General features: G+C 45.3%; 1 protein-coding gene across 3 annotated transcripts in view; it reads right to left on the minus strand.

Moving 5' to 3' along the window:
- Window positions 1–12,622: 12,622 nt before the first annotated feature.
- SLC12A8 (solute carrier family 12 member 8) overlaps window positions 12,623–15,150 on the minus strand; it is a 134,489-nt gene continuing 131,961 nt past the window's right edge. For 2 of the 3 annotated variants that reach the window (XM_063661690.1, XM_063661689.1), the window contains one exon: window positions 12,623–13,517. In XM_063661690.1, the coding sequence (XP_063517760.1) occupies window positions 13,355–13,517 (163 nt within the window). In that variant the 3' untranslated portion in view covers window positions 12,623–13,354. The remainder of the gene's footprint in view (window positions 13,518–15,150) is intronic. The other variant, XM_063661691.1, reaches the window with a different exon arrangement.

A 15,150-nucleotide genomic window follows, 5' to 3' on the forward strand; every position in this document is an offset into this window, starting at 1 on the left:
CCTACTACGCACCTAGGCTGTATGACATAGGCTACTGTTCCTATGCGACAAACCTGTACAGCATGTTACTGTACTGAATACTGTAGACTACTGTAACACAATGGTATTTGTTTATCTAAACATGGTAAAGGTGCAGTAAAAATACAGTAGAAAAGATTTAAAAAGGTACACCTGTACAGGGCACTTACCATAAATGGATCTTGAAGGACTGGAAGTTGCTCTGGGTGAGTCAGTGAATGAGAGATGGGGGAATGTGAAGGCCTGAGACATTCCTGTGCCTGACTCTGTAAACTTTATGTAGACACTGAGTTTAGGCTATGCTAAATTTATAAAAGATATTTTTCTTTCTTCAATAACAAATTAACCTTAATGTAACATTTTTACTTTATAAACTTTTAATTTTTTTAACTTTTTGTCTCTTTTGTACTAACATTTAGCTAAAACACAAACACATTGTATAGCTATACAAAAAGATGTTCTTTCTTTATATCCTTTACATCCTTATTCTATAATTTCTGCTTTTTTCTACTTTTCTACTTTTTTCTAATTTTCTAATTTTTTTCTACTTTAAAATTTTTTTTACTTGTTTTTACTTTTTAAACTTTTTTGTTAAAAACAAAGATACAAACACACACATTAGCCTAGATCTACACAGGGTCAGGATCATCACTATCACTGTCTTCCGCCTCCACATCTTGACCCACTGGCAGGTCTTCAGGGGCAATAATACACATGGAGCTGCCATCTCCTATAATAACAATGCCTTCTTCTAGAATACCTCCTGAAGGACCTGCCTGAGGTTGTTTTACACTTAACTCTTTTTTTTTTTTTAATCTGGAAATACCAGATTAGGTTTACTTTAAATTTTAAAAAGAGATTTTAGCAGATTTATTTAATTTTTCTTTTTTCTACACCACTTAACTCTTTTTTAATAAGTAGCAGGCATACACTCTAAAATAACAATAAAAAGGCTGAGTGTGGTGGCTCACACCTGTAATCCCAGCACTTTGGGAAGCCAAGGCAGGTGGATTACTTGAGGTCAGGAGTTCAAGACCAGTCTGGCCAACACGGTGAAACCCCGTCTCTATTAAAAACGCAAAACAAAATTAGCTGGGTGTGGTGGTGCACACCTGTAATCCCAGCTACTTGGGAAGCTGAGGTGGGAGGATCACTTGAACCCAGGAGGTGGAGGTTGTAGTGAGCCAAGATCATGCCACTGCACTCCAGCCTGGGTGACAGAGCAAGACTCTGTCTCAAAAAAAAAAAGAAAAACAAAAAATAAGATAACAATAAAAAGTATAGTATACTAAATATATAAACCAGTAACATGGTTGTTTATTGTCAAGTGTTATGTACTGTATGTAATTGTATTAATATGTGCTATACTTTTATACAACTGGCAGTGAAGTGGGTTTGTTTACACCAGCATCACCACAAGCACAAGAGTAATGTGTTGTGTTATGACATTACAATGCCTATAACATCACTAGGTGATAGGAATTTTCTTATATAATCTTATAGGACCCCTGTCATACATGTGTTCTGTCATTGACCCAAATGTCATCATGCGGCACATGACTGCATCTAAATGAATGTTGTTCCTTCCAAATCAGCCCCTTGGGAAGCCTCACAGAATTATTCCAGTGACACAGTCAATCCTCAAAATGTGCTGCGTGGGTATCTCATCTTTGGAATTTGCCTCAAGAGTTGGTTTACTTTATGGTCACACCTCATTTTTGACCCAAAGAAGGTGATTTAGCTTGATCAGTCCCCTTATTCCCAGGCTTGGTTCCAAATGATTTCTGGTGCTTCTAGGAATCAAAAGAACTCTCAAAGGATAAAAATTTACCATTCATTAGAATATTCAAAGGCTCTGAAGAGAGTACCAAAAATGGAATCCCAAGCATGATTTGAAGAATGGCAGAATTGTTGGCTGGAGTGTGTGATTCACCACAGGAGACAGAGCTCTGAAGGCACAAACCTAGTCAAGTCAGGAGACTCACTGATTTTCCCTTAATAAGGAACTTCATCCAGTTTTCTCATCCAGCAGCATGGTGGCAGGAACTGGCCAGATGCCCACCAAACTCAGTCCTCTTCTTCCTGAGCACACAGCTGCTCTGTAACTCCCAGACTGCTTTCAGTTTGACAGATTATATGTCTACTTCTGGCCAACTGAATGAAGGAGGAAGTGACAGAAGCCCTTTCAGCCTTGGCCCCTAAAACCTTTCTGGGTTCCTCCATGTGTCCCTCTTCTCTCACCTGCCAGCTGGTGCTGAGAATTCAGGGGAAGACTCTGGGGTCATAGAAGATGTTCAAGCCATGCAACTGAAGGAGCCCAGGTCCCTGAATGACAGTGTAAAGAAAAACTCATTCCCTTCTGACTTGCATTGGACTGTAACATGAACTAGGAATAAATTTATAGTGTTCAGTCACAGCAATGTGGGGGCCATTTGTTACAGCAGCAAGTCTGGCCTGACTGACACAGACACACAGAGTTACACTGAGTTGCCTATGTGAGAAGCAGCTTAAGTAGAATAGAAATTGACACTGCCATTTGGAGCATTTATCCTTATGACTTTCAGTTTGGGGTTCATATTTGAAGCCAGTGTTGTTTTCTCCATCGTCAGCCTCTTAATACATATGGTATATGTCACATTGCACAGATCAGCACTCGTCAAGCCCTCCTGCTGGCTGCTGGGGCATGACTGCTAATCCTTTGAAATGCCACCTGCCCTCAGAGCTCCCCAAAGTGAATCTGATGTATACCACATGGCCCGTATTTTAAGCCAGGCTTCACATTTGGTGATTCCAACCTTCTCTAACAGAAACAAGAAAGTGCACACATGTACACATGCACTGGTGTGTGTTATTTAAAACAAGATAAAACAGAAAAAAAAAAAAAAAACAGGCTTTCCAATATTTTAGAGACTCTCATTTAGAGAATCACTCTGCACCTTTTAGAAGGTGGCTGTGTCCCCCTTCACGCCAACGAATGGTGGTGAGTCTGCATCCCCCACTCACCCTTGGCGGGTTGGAGGTTGGGAACAGGGAGCTAGTGCCAGCCGTGATGCTGCAGAATGGGCTGCATTCCCAGAAGCACAGCCAGCTGGAGACCCCTAATGCTGGTGGGCCTTTCTCACCATCTGCTTTGCCTTCTATTTGAATGTGGCCTTCTTCCCAAGAAGAGTGCCTCATCAAGAGTCGGGGGCTTAAGCCTCTCCTTCCTGCCTCAAGCTAACTAACTGGCATCTGTTTCTGCTGTGAGCCTCCCCAAAGGAGCCCAGGTACATCTCCAAGATGCGGGACTGCTGAGCAGTATTTGGTGAGCACAGATTTCCACAGTCCCCCTGCCGATGGAGAAGTGCAAGCAATGTAGAAAAATCTCCAGCCCATGCACTTCCACAGCGGATCCTCTCCTCTCAGATGTCTATGAGGACCTCGAGGGGATAAGACAGAGCAAGACGTGAGTTGTTTACTCTCGGGTAAGCCATGGTTCAAAAGAACTGGAGAGCAAGGTAGGTTTTAAGTAACATTTCCAGCCAGGTGCAATGACTCTCACGCCTGTAATCTCAACACTTTGGGAGGATGAGGTAGGTGGATCGCTCGAGCCCAGGAGTTTGAGACCAGCCTGGGCAACAGTGAGACCCTGTCTCTACAAGAATAAATTTTTTTTTTAAAGTTACCTGGGTATGGTAGTGAGTGTCTGTGGTCCCAGCTACTCAGAAGGCTGAGGCAGGAGGATCGCTTGAGCTTGGAAGATTGAGGCTGCAGTGAATTATGATTGTGCCACTGCATTCCAGTCTAGGTGACAGGGTGAGCTCCTGTCTCTAAATAAATAAAATAAAATAAAATAAAATAAAAAATTTCCAAAGCTCTGGGAAGGGAGAGAGGAGGCTGGGCAGAGGAGCGATATAGGGAAGTGGCCAAATAAATTTGATAGACTAAAGGGGTGGCTGGGTGGGGCAGTGGGCAGAGCTGAAATGGCAGTTGAGCAGCTCTGCAGCCTCTCCTCTCTCTGATTTGGGCTTGCAGGTTTCCTGGTGCTGGCTAGTGAGGGTGCGCCGCTGTGCCTGTGTCTCACACGATACAGCATGACCTCCTGAAGTAGAACCCCACTGTGCTCCGAAATTCCAGGTGAGTAGGTGCCAAGACACACTGCAGTTTTCATGGCTTTTTGTTTTTTTCCTGTGGTGTTGCCCACAGTAAGTGGCATGGAATGAGCAGGGGTGGGAGGTGAACATTCTTGAGCTGCTCCTCCACATCCCCCAGCAACACTCCGTCTTTATCTCCTCCAAAAAAATGTGTCTCACTTTTTTAGTACTCACAACTCCACGTGGAGGAAGGTAGGATTATAATTCCCATGTTACAGAGAAGGAAACCGAAGCTCGGAGATGAAGAAGCCTGCCCGAGGCACAGAGCTAGTAAGTGACAGAGCCAATGTGGAAACAGAGATTTTCTTTCCCAATTCCCATGAATTTGCAGCCACACCAACCTCCTTCTCAGGTGACCTCACTTAAAAGTAAAAGGCAGGAAGAAGAGGCGTGGGTTGCAGGTAGGCCTGCCCTCTCCTGCCCGGGGCCTTCTGCCCCATGTGTCTTTGTCCATCTCATTCTCTTGGTTCAGAAGCCTTGCCATGTCCTCTCACCAACCTGGTTCGAAACTCGCTTCCTCCAAGAAGTCTTCTGGGCTTCTCCCTCACTGGTTGTCTCCCTGGCGCTTGTGGATCCATCTTGTAGCATGTTGCTTGGCTGTGTGCTGTATGCTTTGTGGTTACGCTCCAGCCATTTCCCACACGCCCCCAAGTCGCATATGGCAGGCAGAAGGATGCCCCTCCAAAGGTGGTCTAGTCCTAATCCCCAAAACCTGTGAAGATGTCACTTACAGGACAAAAGGGACTGTGCAGCTATGATTAAATTAAGGATCTTGAAATGGGGAGACTGTGCTGGATTATCCAGGCAGGCCCGATCTAATCACAAGGGTTCTTCAAAGCAGAAGAGGAAGGCAGGAAAGCCGGAGAAGGAGGTAAGATGGCAGAAGCAGAGACCAGAGGAGATGTGCTTGCTGCCTGCTGGAGCTGAAGATGCAAGGGCCCCGATCAGGGAAGGCGGACACTTCTAGAAGCTGGAAAAAGAAAGGAGCAGACTCCCCTGCAGAGCCTGCAACAGGAGCCCAGCTCTGCCGACGCCTTGATTCTAGCCAGTGAGACCCATTTCAGCCTTCTGACCTCTAGAACTGTATGATAACAAATCTGTGTTGCTTTAAGCCACTAAACATGTGCAAATTTGTTCTAGCAGCCACAGGAAAGTAACACTTCAGGGCTGGGTGTACTGTTCAAGTTGTTCCTGTCTCTACTCTCCCCCAAGACCACTTCCGCAGGCCCCCAGTGCAGCTTGAGCTCAGCACACAGTGGAGGCTCCAAGAACTGCAAGTGACTGCCCCCTGCCCCTCCAGGGGTCTGGGCTGGCTCCTCAGCCTTTCCTCCCACTGGCCTAGTCTCGGGGTGGAAAGCCCCCCGCTGGCCCTCCCCCCATCCTCCAGTGTAGCAAGGAGGGCAGAAACAGGAACCAAAGAATGTGTCAGGTAAAGAGGAGATCAGAAGCTGGATTTTTCCTGATCCTGGATCATGCAAATTCATTTTAAAAATAAAACCCTGTAACATTTAGAGGATTGATTTTTGCTTTCACTCTCCAGCCTTCCCTCCTCATTCTCTAGGCACTTAGGGTGGCCTGCAAGCCCCTTCAGGATCCGACTTTGCCTACCTCTCCTGCCTCAGGCTGCTGCAGCCCATAGGCTCCTGAAAGCCTAAATTAGGCCAGTCCCCACACACTGTGTCTCATCTCCTTGCCTTTGATCACGCTGTCCCCTCTGTGTAGATGCCCGGCCGTCCTCTCTGCAGCTAACTGCTTGGGTGTGGGTCATTTACCTCCTCCTCCAGGAAGCCTTCCCTGACCATTGTCAGGGTGGGCTAGGGGCTCCTTTGCCCATCCATGGACCCTGGCTCTGCTGCTGTCTCCGCTGTCACCACCACTGGGCTCCTTTCTTCAGTCCTTACTCCCCTCCTCTACTCATAGAGAGGATGGAACTCCCACCCAACTCCCTTCCTCCATGACAAAGAAGAGGGAACACTCTGCCCCCTGCTCCACCTCTGTCATCCTGTATTTGCTCCTCCCCATGGTAGGGGGCAATCTGATTGGCCAGTGCCTGGACCACCCTGCATTGGTAGGCAGGGCCCTGAGTTGAAAGGTAATGTGTGGCCACCACGTGGTCTCTGTCCATCTGTTACTGGGTGACGAGACCAGCTGCCCTTACCACTCAGATGGCCATTCTCTTGGTGCCAGCTTCTCATCCATCCTTATGGGGTCTCTGGATTCTTAGACTTAAGAGGAATAAAGGTAGACTCTAGAGGACTTGTGTGAACCCTCTGACCTTGGCTGCATTCTCCACTACAGCTCTTAACAAAAGCTTTGCACCCTCGTCCTGGTATTAATACATTAACAGACACATTGTTTCCCATCTCCTCAGTCAGAAACCTGGAGAGAAGGAAGGATGATGGAATCCTGGACCTCAAACTCCTACACTAATTTATAATTGTGCAGGATACCCCCTATTATCCCAGTGAGAGGACTTGTTAGCATGACTCCTAGAGACAGCTGAGAAAATTACCGCTGTTCTGGTTCCTCACCTGAGTTTAAGAATGCTCTGGCATTGGGCTGTACTCATCCTTAAGGTCTGAGGGTGGTGGCTGGGGAGTCTGCTTATACCTGCATGGCCTGTGATCATATTTTCACATGACAGAGCTCTGAGACTGGTGAGGTGTACCTGACTCGGATGAGGTGGTTTCAGATGCCCATCTACAAAGTTATGAGAACAGTTGCTCCAGCCATGGATGTCTGGGTAGGTCAATAGGTAGGTGTGTGGGTGGGTAGATGGATCATTGGATGGATCAATCTATAGACTGGTCTGAAGGAAGACATTCATGGGCCCAGAAGGTCTGATACAACCTTCACTCATTCAGACATTATCACCTACAACTGTGGACTTCTTGGTAAAATTCAGGCCAGGAATCTGCCCCTCTCCCTATCTTAGAAAATGTTGATGGCCTCACTGTCACATATACCGGCTGTATTGACATTTTGGGGGCATCCTTTAGATAAGAATGATCCAGTGACATGCACGTTTTGTCTTTCTGACAACCTGTACTTACCACTGACCTCTGTCAATAGACAGGTTATTTATAATCCCTCTTAATGTGCCACCTCAGATCCTCTCTGCTCCACCTGTCTCTGGGGCAAGTCCACTTGTTCCATCTCAGCCGCCACTAGAACAACCAGTATCTTCTTGCTGCAGCAAGTATCTTCTGGCTGCAGCCTGCTAAGCACTCCCATCGTGCAGGTCACAATGGCAGGGTTGCTGGTGCCCACCCAGAGCTAACTTTTAGTTATTGGAAGCAGAAGCCAGTAGATGAATTCTGATCCCTTCCTACCCCTAGGGTTCCTGTGGTTTCTCAGCAGAGTCCTTTGAGGTGAAGCATCATTTGCATGTGATACTAAGTGGTTGCTAGCCCTCCTCCCCTGCTTTACCGCTCTTTCCTCTCAGCCTGCTTCCGTGGCTGCACTCTCCAATCAAGGGGTAGCTCATAAGCTTCCGCTTTCTGAGAAACCCAGGCTAAGACCTGGTTACTATTACTATTTTCACAATCTAGCTGGAGTGAAATACAAGATTTTTGGACCTCATTAGAAAGTCAGCCTGTGTAGCACCTGCCTCCTGCATTAGACTGAGCCATTCATTTTGGTGTCCCCAATGTGGAAAATAATGTTTGAATTATCATGCTCCATTCTTCTCTTATTCTTTTCCATAAAATCAATCACGTTAGGAGGGTGCTCTTCCTGGATACTTGGATATTCTACTGCATTTGGTTTTTAACTTTGGTACCATCTTTTTCAAACTGCTGGTTTTCAAACTCAGTACTATCCTTTTCAGAGTGGTTACTTTCTTAAGTGTCTAATTCAATGAGTTTAATAAGTGGATATAATCATAAAACCACCACCAAAATCGAGTTACAGAATAATTTCCCCAGCCGGGCGCAATGGCTCATGCTTGTAATCCCAGCACTTTGGGAGGCTGAGGCAGGAGGATCACTTGAGGTCATGAGTTCGAGACCAGCCTGGCCAACATGGCGAAACCCTTTCTCCACTAAAAATACAAAAATTAGCTGGGCATGGTGGCACACACCTGTAATGCCAGCTACTTGGGAGGCTGAGGCAAGAGAATCACTTGAACCTCTGAGGCAGAGGTCGCAGTGAGCCGAGATTGCACCACTACACTCCAGCCTGGGTGACAGAGCAAGACGCCATCTCAAAAAAAAAAAAAAAAAAAAAGACGACGAAGAATTTCCTTACCACAAAAAGTTGTGTCATGCCCTTGGCAATCGATCCCCTCCCAGACCCAGACCCAGCCTTCTGTCATTGTGCTACTGCCTTTCCTGGAGGTCAAACAAATAAAACTTCAAGTATTTCATCTTTTGTGCCTGGCTTCCTTTACTTACCCAGTGCTTTAAAATTCAGCTACATGGTTTCCTGTGTCAGTACTTTAATACTCACTAGGATTCCATTGCGTGGATGCAACAGGACGTTGATCCATTCTTGTCAACAGACAGTTGGGTCATTTCTACTTTCTGGTTATTTTACATAAAGCTACAATAACATTGCTTGTTACCTCTGAACTGGACTGGAGCTGGACTCCCAGGCAGTCCTGGATAGAGATGAGCCTGGAGGCAGGAAAGGCCAGGACCTGAAGACAACTGGCAGCCACAGGACTAGAGCTCCAGCTTCTTTTTGAAAAGATTTCTCTGGCTGCCACACAAAAATGATACCTTGGCCAGGGTGGCATCAACATGAAAGGGGATCTATTTGGCACTACAACAATTCCAGTTGCTCTTCCAGCCCCTCAGCCTCCAGGTCCACTCAGTGACAATGAGCAGAAATAGATATATTAAGATTAGTCATGGCTGGGTGGGGTGGCTCACACCTGTAATCCCAGCACTTTGTGAGGCAGAGGCAGGAGGATTACTTGAGCCTAGAAATTCGAGACCAGCATGGCAACATGGCAAAATCCCATCTTTACAAAAATTACAAAGATTAGCTGGGTATGCTGGTGCACTCCCAGCTACTTGGGAGGCTGAGGTGGGAGGATGGCTGGAGCCCAGGAGGTGGAGGCTGCAGTGAGCTGTGATTGCACCACTGTACTCCAGCCTGGGTGACAGAGTAAGACCATGTTTCAAAGAAAAAAAAAAAAAAGATTAGTCATAACAGCACAAAAGGAAAGGAGCAGACAAGATAAGGATCTGTCCACTCAAAAGTCAGGGCCAATTGCTGTGATTACCTTGAGCCCTCAGGACACAGATTTGAGGACTGACCCCAGAGGTCTTGAAATGGAGAGAATCAAGCTTAGTCTTGATGGACACCATCAGAGATGTCACCTTTAAGCATTTATCACAGTTACCAGTTTACATTTTTGTAATTTTTTTAGAAATGCTTGTTTCCTAGTAGAATATCATTCCACTTGTATCCTACAGTCAGTGACATCTGATTACTGGTTTCTAGACTTTTGAGACCAGTCTCCTAGGCAGGTGCTGGAGACAACCTCTTCGCAACACTGCTGAGGAGTGTGGGACACCTCTGTAAACAAGAGACCTTTTTCTTGCTGCTCCAGGAACTACTGGAGGCTGTCATGACAACTATGGTCCCTCAGGCTGAGCTCTAGGCCCAACATGTAGTCATGATATCTAGGCCACAAGATTTGGCCCACAGAGCTCTGTACTCTTTCCAGGAAGCTCTTGGGCAACAATGCAAATGAGACCACACCTGAAGTTTGACCTATTCCCTACCATTCTGCTGTCCTCTCTGAAGCAAAGTCAGGAGTCCCCACAAAAGCCTTCCCTTCTCTATTAAACTATCACCAGTAAATGACTGTGATAAAGCACCAACTGAAGCACACGCCTTGGGAGTACAGGTGGCTCCTGTACTTGGTGCTTAGGCGAACAGTGCCTGATTCTGTTCTCAATCTGTCCCATGCAATAAGCAGGGACCCCAGGTTTGAAGTGGCTTAAACTCTTTGTCACACAATCCAGGGCAGTATAAGGCAGGCAACTCCTGGGCTAGAAGAGTTGGAAACTCGATGAGTCTCATACAGGCATCATGTGTGGGGCCAACAATATCCACGAGAAAGGGCAACCATCTCTGGAAGCCCTGAGACCCCATCTCAGGTGCTCTTGGCCAAAGTTGGATCATGTCCTTACCTAACCTGTCAATGGGGAGGCAATGAGGGCCCCCAAAGGGCTTAAACAGAGTGGTTACTTTTTAAGCTTGTTATGTAGAATTCAAAAAAGCAGATTCAGTAAAGGTTCTGTGATAGGCTGAAAAAGGGCCCCCCAAAAGACCCACATCCTATTCCCTGGAACCTGTGAATGTTTCCTCATTTGGCAAAGCCTTTGCAGATGTGATTAAAGTACGGCTCTTGAGATGTGGAGATGATCCTGGATTATCTGGATGGTCCCTGAATGCGATCACATGTATCCTTACAGAAAGGAGACAGAGGTAGACTTCATATACACAGAGGAGAGGGTGATGTAAAGATGGAACAGAGAGATTTGAAAATGTTGGCCTTAAAGATTTGGGTGATGTGATCACAAGCCACCAGAAGCTGGAAGAGGCAGGGAATAAATCCCTCGTGGAGCCTCTAAAGGGAGCTCGGCCCTGCTGACACCTTGAATTCACCTAAGTGTTACTGATTTCAGACGTCTGGCCTCCACAACTGTGAAAGAATACATTTCTGTTGTTTTTAAGCCATCCAATTTGTGTAATTTGGTATAGTAGCCAAGGGAAACTAGAACAGCTTCTTCTTAAAAAGGACCTGGGTAATATACCAAAAAAATTAGCCAGGCGTGGTGGTGTGTACCTGTAGTCTCAGCTACTTAGGAAGCTGAAGTGAGAGGATCGCTTGAGCCTAGGAGGTGGAGGCTGCAGTGAGCTATGATCATGCCACTTCACTCTGGTCTGGATAACAGAGTGAGACCCTGTCTCAAAAATAAATAAAAAGGTCCTCCAAGGTCACCCAACTTAGCCCTTCATAGCTACAACCTTTTTCAGCACTTCTCTTTCCTACATGCCTACTGCCAGCTCAGACTCTGCTTTCTAATGATGCTCAGAAATCTGGTATTTAACTAAAGCCAGATTGTGAGAACAGTAATCATAAATAAAACCTCATCTTCCAGGAGAGAATGTTAGGATCTAGCTGACCCTTCATCCTGACCTTCCCAGCCCTCCCCCACGCTAAGCCCCTTCCATTCAACAGCTCAGCATTTCTCAAAATGCGGTCCAAGGACTGCCTGCATTGAATCACCTGAGGCACTTGTTAAAGATGTAAAGTCTAGGACTCCATCCCAGACTTGCCAAACAAAAAGTTTAGGGGTGAGGTGCAGAAATCTGCACTTTTTTTTTTTGAGTCAAAGTTTCACTCTTGTTGCCCAGGCTGGAGTGCAGTGGCGTGACCTTGGCTCACTGCAACCTCTGCCTCCCAGATTCAAGCGATTCTCCTGCCTCAACCTCCCAAGTAGCTGGGATTACAGGTGCCCGCCATCACACCTAGCTAATTTTTTGTATTTTTAGTAGAGACAGGGTTTCACCATGTTGGCCAGGCTGGTCTCGAACTCCTGACCTCAAGTGATCCACCCATCTCGGCCTCCCAAAGTGCTGGGATTACAGGCACAAACCACCATGCCCAGCCTGAAATCTGCACTTTTGACAAGCATCCCAGGTGACTGTTAGCCCTCTGACTCATGAGAACCTCCACTATAGAAGAAGGAGCCAGAAGTGATCCAACAGTACTTTCCTCCGTGGCTTGATGGCAAAGCCTCTGAACCTGGGCCAAGTGCTAAACTTTTCTGGGGAAAGCTACTGCCACGGCCCCTGGTACTGGGTGCTTGTGATGAATGTCAGGCAGAGCTCATAAGGAAACCAAGAGAGTCCTGTCCCCTCATGCCTTTCATGCTGCAAACAGCTGCAAAGGCATTCCAGGAGTTGAGGACCACAAATTCTTTTGAGAATATGAATCACCATTAGGTAATTCATGTTAATTCTTTAATTAAAAAGACCCTCACTAAACAATAATAGTTTACAAATGCATGTACCTTTTGATCCTGCAATTCCACTTTTGGGAATTTATCCTAGAGATACACTTTATGCTTGCACATTTGTACAAGATTATTCACTGCAGAGCTGATTGTCATTGCAAAAGATTGGAAAGAATCCAAATGCTCATCATTGTGGAACTGGTGAAATAAATTATAACACATTTATACAATGAAATAAATGAAGAAATGGCATATGAATTGATATGAAATGTCTCCAAGATAGATTGTTAAAGGAAAAAAGGTGCAGAACATGTGTATAACATGCTAACTTTTGTGTATAGAGAATGTGAGACTCTACATTCCCATTTGCTTGTATATCCATAAAGAAATGCTGGATGTATGGATGAGAACAGTGGTTACCTCTAGGCCAGGGTAGACAGGAGCTGAGCAAGTAGAGAATAAGGATTGGAGGGAGACTTTTCACTCTATATATCTTTTGGGTGTGGAACCGTGTGAGTGTATTATTTATTCAAAAATAAATAATACAATAAAATATAAAACATACACTTATTGTGGCCCTCTGCACAAGCAATCTGGTTGTGGATCAGTTCTAGTTCTCCACACCTGGGAGTCTTGGTGTCCCCTGCTAGTCTTAGTACCTGTGTAGAGCTCTTCAGACTGGGTGTTGTGTTGCAGAGGCTAGCACCATTCCTGATGTCACCCTGGGTGAGACGTGGTCCTCAGAATCCAGATTTCCTTTTTTGTCTTTTTCCTTCTTCCACATGTTCTAAGAAAACGTAGATTTCTGGCCAGGCATGGTGGCTCATGCCTGTAATCCCAGTACTTTGGGAGGCTGAGACGGGTGGATCATGAGGTCAGGAGTTCGAGACCAGCCTGGCCAACATGGTGAAACCCTGTCTCCAGTAAAAATACAAAAAATAGCTGGGTGTGGTGGTGCATGCCTGTAATCCCAGCTACTCAGGAGGCTGAGGCAGGAGAATTGCTTGAACTCGGGAAGCAGAGGTTGCAGTGAGCCAAAAGACTGTGTCTCAAAAAAAAAAAAAAAAAAAAAAGGAAAAAAAATGTAGATTTCCATTGTCTAAAGTGACAGCAGGAGGATGGGCCTTGAGTTTCTCAGCTTGGAGAAGCAGCCCCACGAAGGTTCTGGGTTTGGGTCCACTGTGCATGGGACAGCTCCAAAAGAGGAAGGTCCCAGCGCTGCATCTAGTAGTGAGGCATCAGCTGCTCCGGGCTCATGAGGGAGGAGTGGTGGTAGCGATCCCGAGTGGCGAAGTCTGCATTCTCCTGGGTGAGCTGAGTCATCTCCATGTCAACCTTAGCCAGGGACGGCGCCAAGATGATCTGCTCCTGAGGGGACCGCAAGCTCCTGCAGTGAGAGAGACACAGAGGATGGTGAGAAGGACAGAACAGAGACTGAACAATAGACGTGAGTCTACTGGGCATAAAGAAATTATTTGTAAACACACATGTATTTAAATGTTTAAAACATAATTGTTGAAAGGTATATGTACAAGTATATATGAACTCAAAGCATGAGAAATACAAAGTATCAAATAAAATAAAAAGACAGAGAGTGATATTTACCCTCCCTAAGTAGAAAAGTATAAAGCTGTACCTACCTGATAGGAAATAACCAACAAAGAGAGGTTTTGCCTTCCAAATGGTATCATGTTGGGGCTCTGTAGCTTTTCTTTGCTTTTTTTGTCAAAAATAATGGAATGGAGAGGCTGGAAAATTGACAAGAGTAGAAAGAGAAAATTCTCGTAGATGTATTGAAAAGAAAGTTGAATAAGGAGTGATTTCAAGAGCTAAGGCTCACACAGTAAGCAGCTAAGAGGGACTGCAAAGGCTTTTGACACCAAGGTGGCCTCAAGTGAAGAGCAAGTCCCATATGGATTCCACTGTCTCTGGAGTCTCTGCATACAGTTTCGGTCGGGGTAGACTGGGAAAGAAAAATGTTAGGGATGCATAGGGAAAGTGCTAAGAGGAAGAAAGGAGGAAAGCTCAGGCTGGCTGTCCAGGCAGCTGCTACAGAAGGCAGACCCAGTCACAGCTCTGTCCCTAATCAGCTAGGTGGCCTCCAGAAGCCTCTTTACCTTCTTGTGTCTCTATTTTCTCATCTTCCCAGGTCTCTTCCAGTTCCTATAGTCTGTGTTAGGTCCTTAAGTCATACCTTAGACATGGATTTCCTCTTAAAATTTTTACTCTAAAAGAATCATCTACTTTATGAGTAGTAAGGTTCAACTGTTTGAATATGGAATATATTTGAGAGTTGCAAAAAGGTACAAATCTAATGTTCTAGATCTGTGGAACTTAAACAGAAAGTTTCAACGGACTCTGGCCAAATGTCCTGCTATAGAAGTTCAGATCACATGACTATGGCATTACAGCCAGTTGTTGAGAACATGTATAAATTATATAGGTCTCTGAGGATTCTTAAGAACTGAATTAACTTCTATAAAGGCTGAATCTCCAAAAAGGTTAGGAGGTGACAAAAATGTCATACCAGTCAACATGTAAGTGTTTTTGCTAATGCTTTTGTTTTGATTTTTTAGGTGAAACCATTACATTCTTCTGAGTCTGGAGAAGTAAAACACTTCACTCTCTAGTCTAGAATGACTTTCGAATCCTCATTTGGACAGTTGCTAGTGCTTCCAGAAAGAAAGCCTTCTCAATGACAGGTTCAACTTCACATAGTTCATGGGAATTGTAGGCATAACAGAGGAAGTAACCTAGCCAAATTCTTCTGCCAAAACACATCTTACATTCTTCTTCTTCTTTGGTTTTGAAGAGCATTTTGGGGGTTATAGTTGGGGACTGGGAGGGGAACTCAAAACTACAAAGCAGAAACACAGCTACCAATCTCTATTTTTATTTTTTATTTTATTTTAATTATTTGAGACAGAGTCTCGTTCTATCGCCCAGGCTGGAGTGCAGTGGTTGATCTCAGCTTACTGCAACCTCTGCCTCCCGGGTTCAAGCAATTCTCATGCCTCAGC

This window comes from Pongo pygmaeus, chromosome 2 (genome assembly GCF_028885625.2).
Source record: "Pongo pygmaeus isolate AG05252 chromosome 2, NHGRI_mPonPyg2-v2.0_pri, whole genome shotgun sequence".
Classification (NCBI taxonomy): Eukaryota; Metazoa; Chordata; class Mammalia; order Primates; family Hominidae; genus Pongo; species Pongo pygmaeus.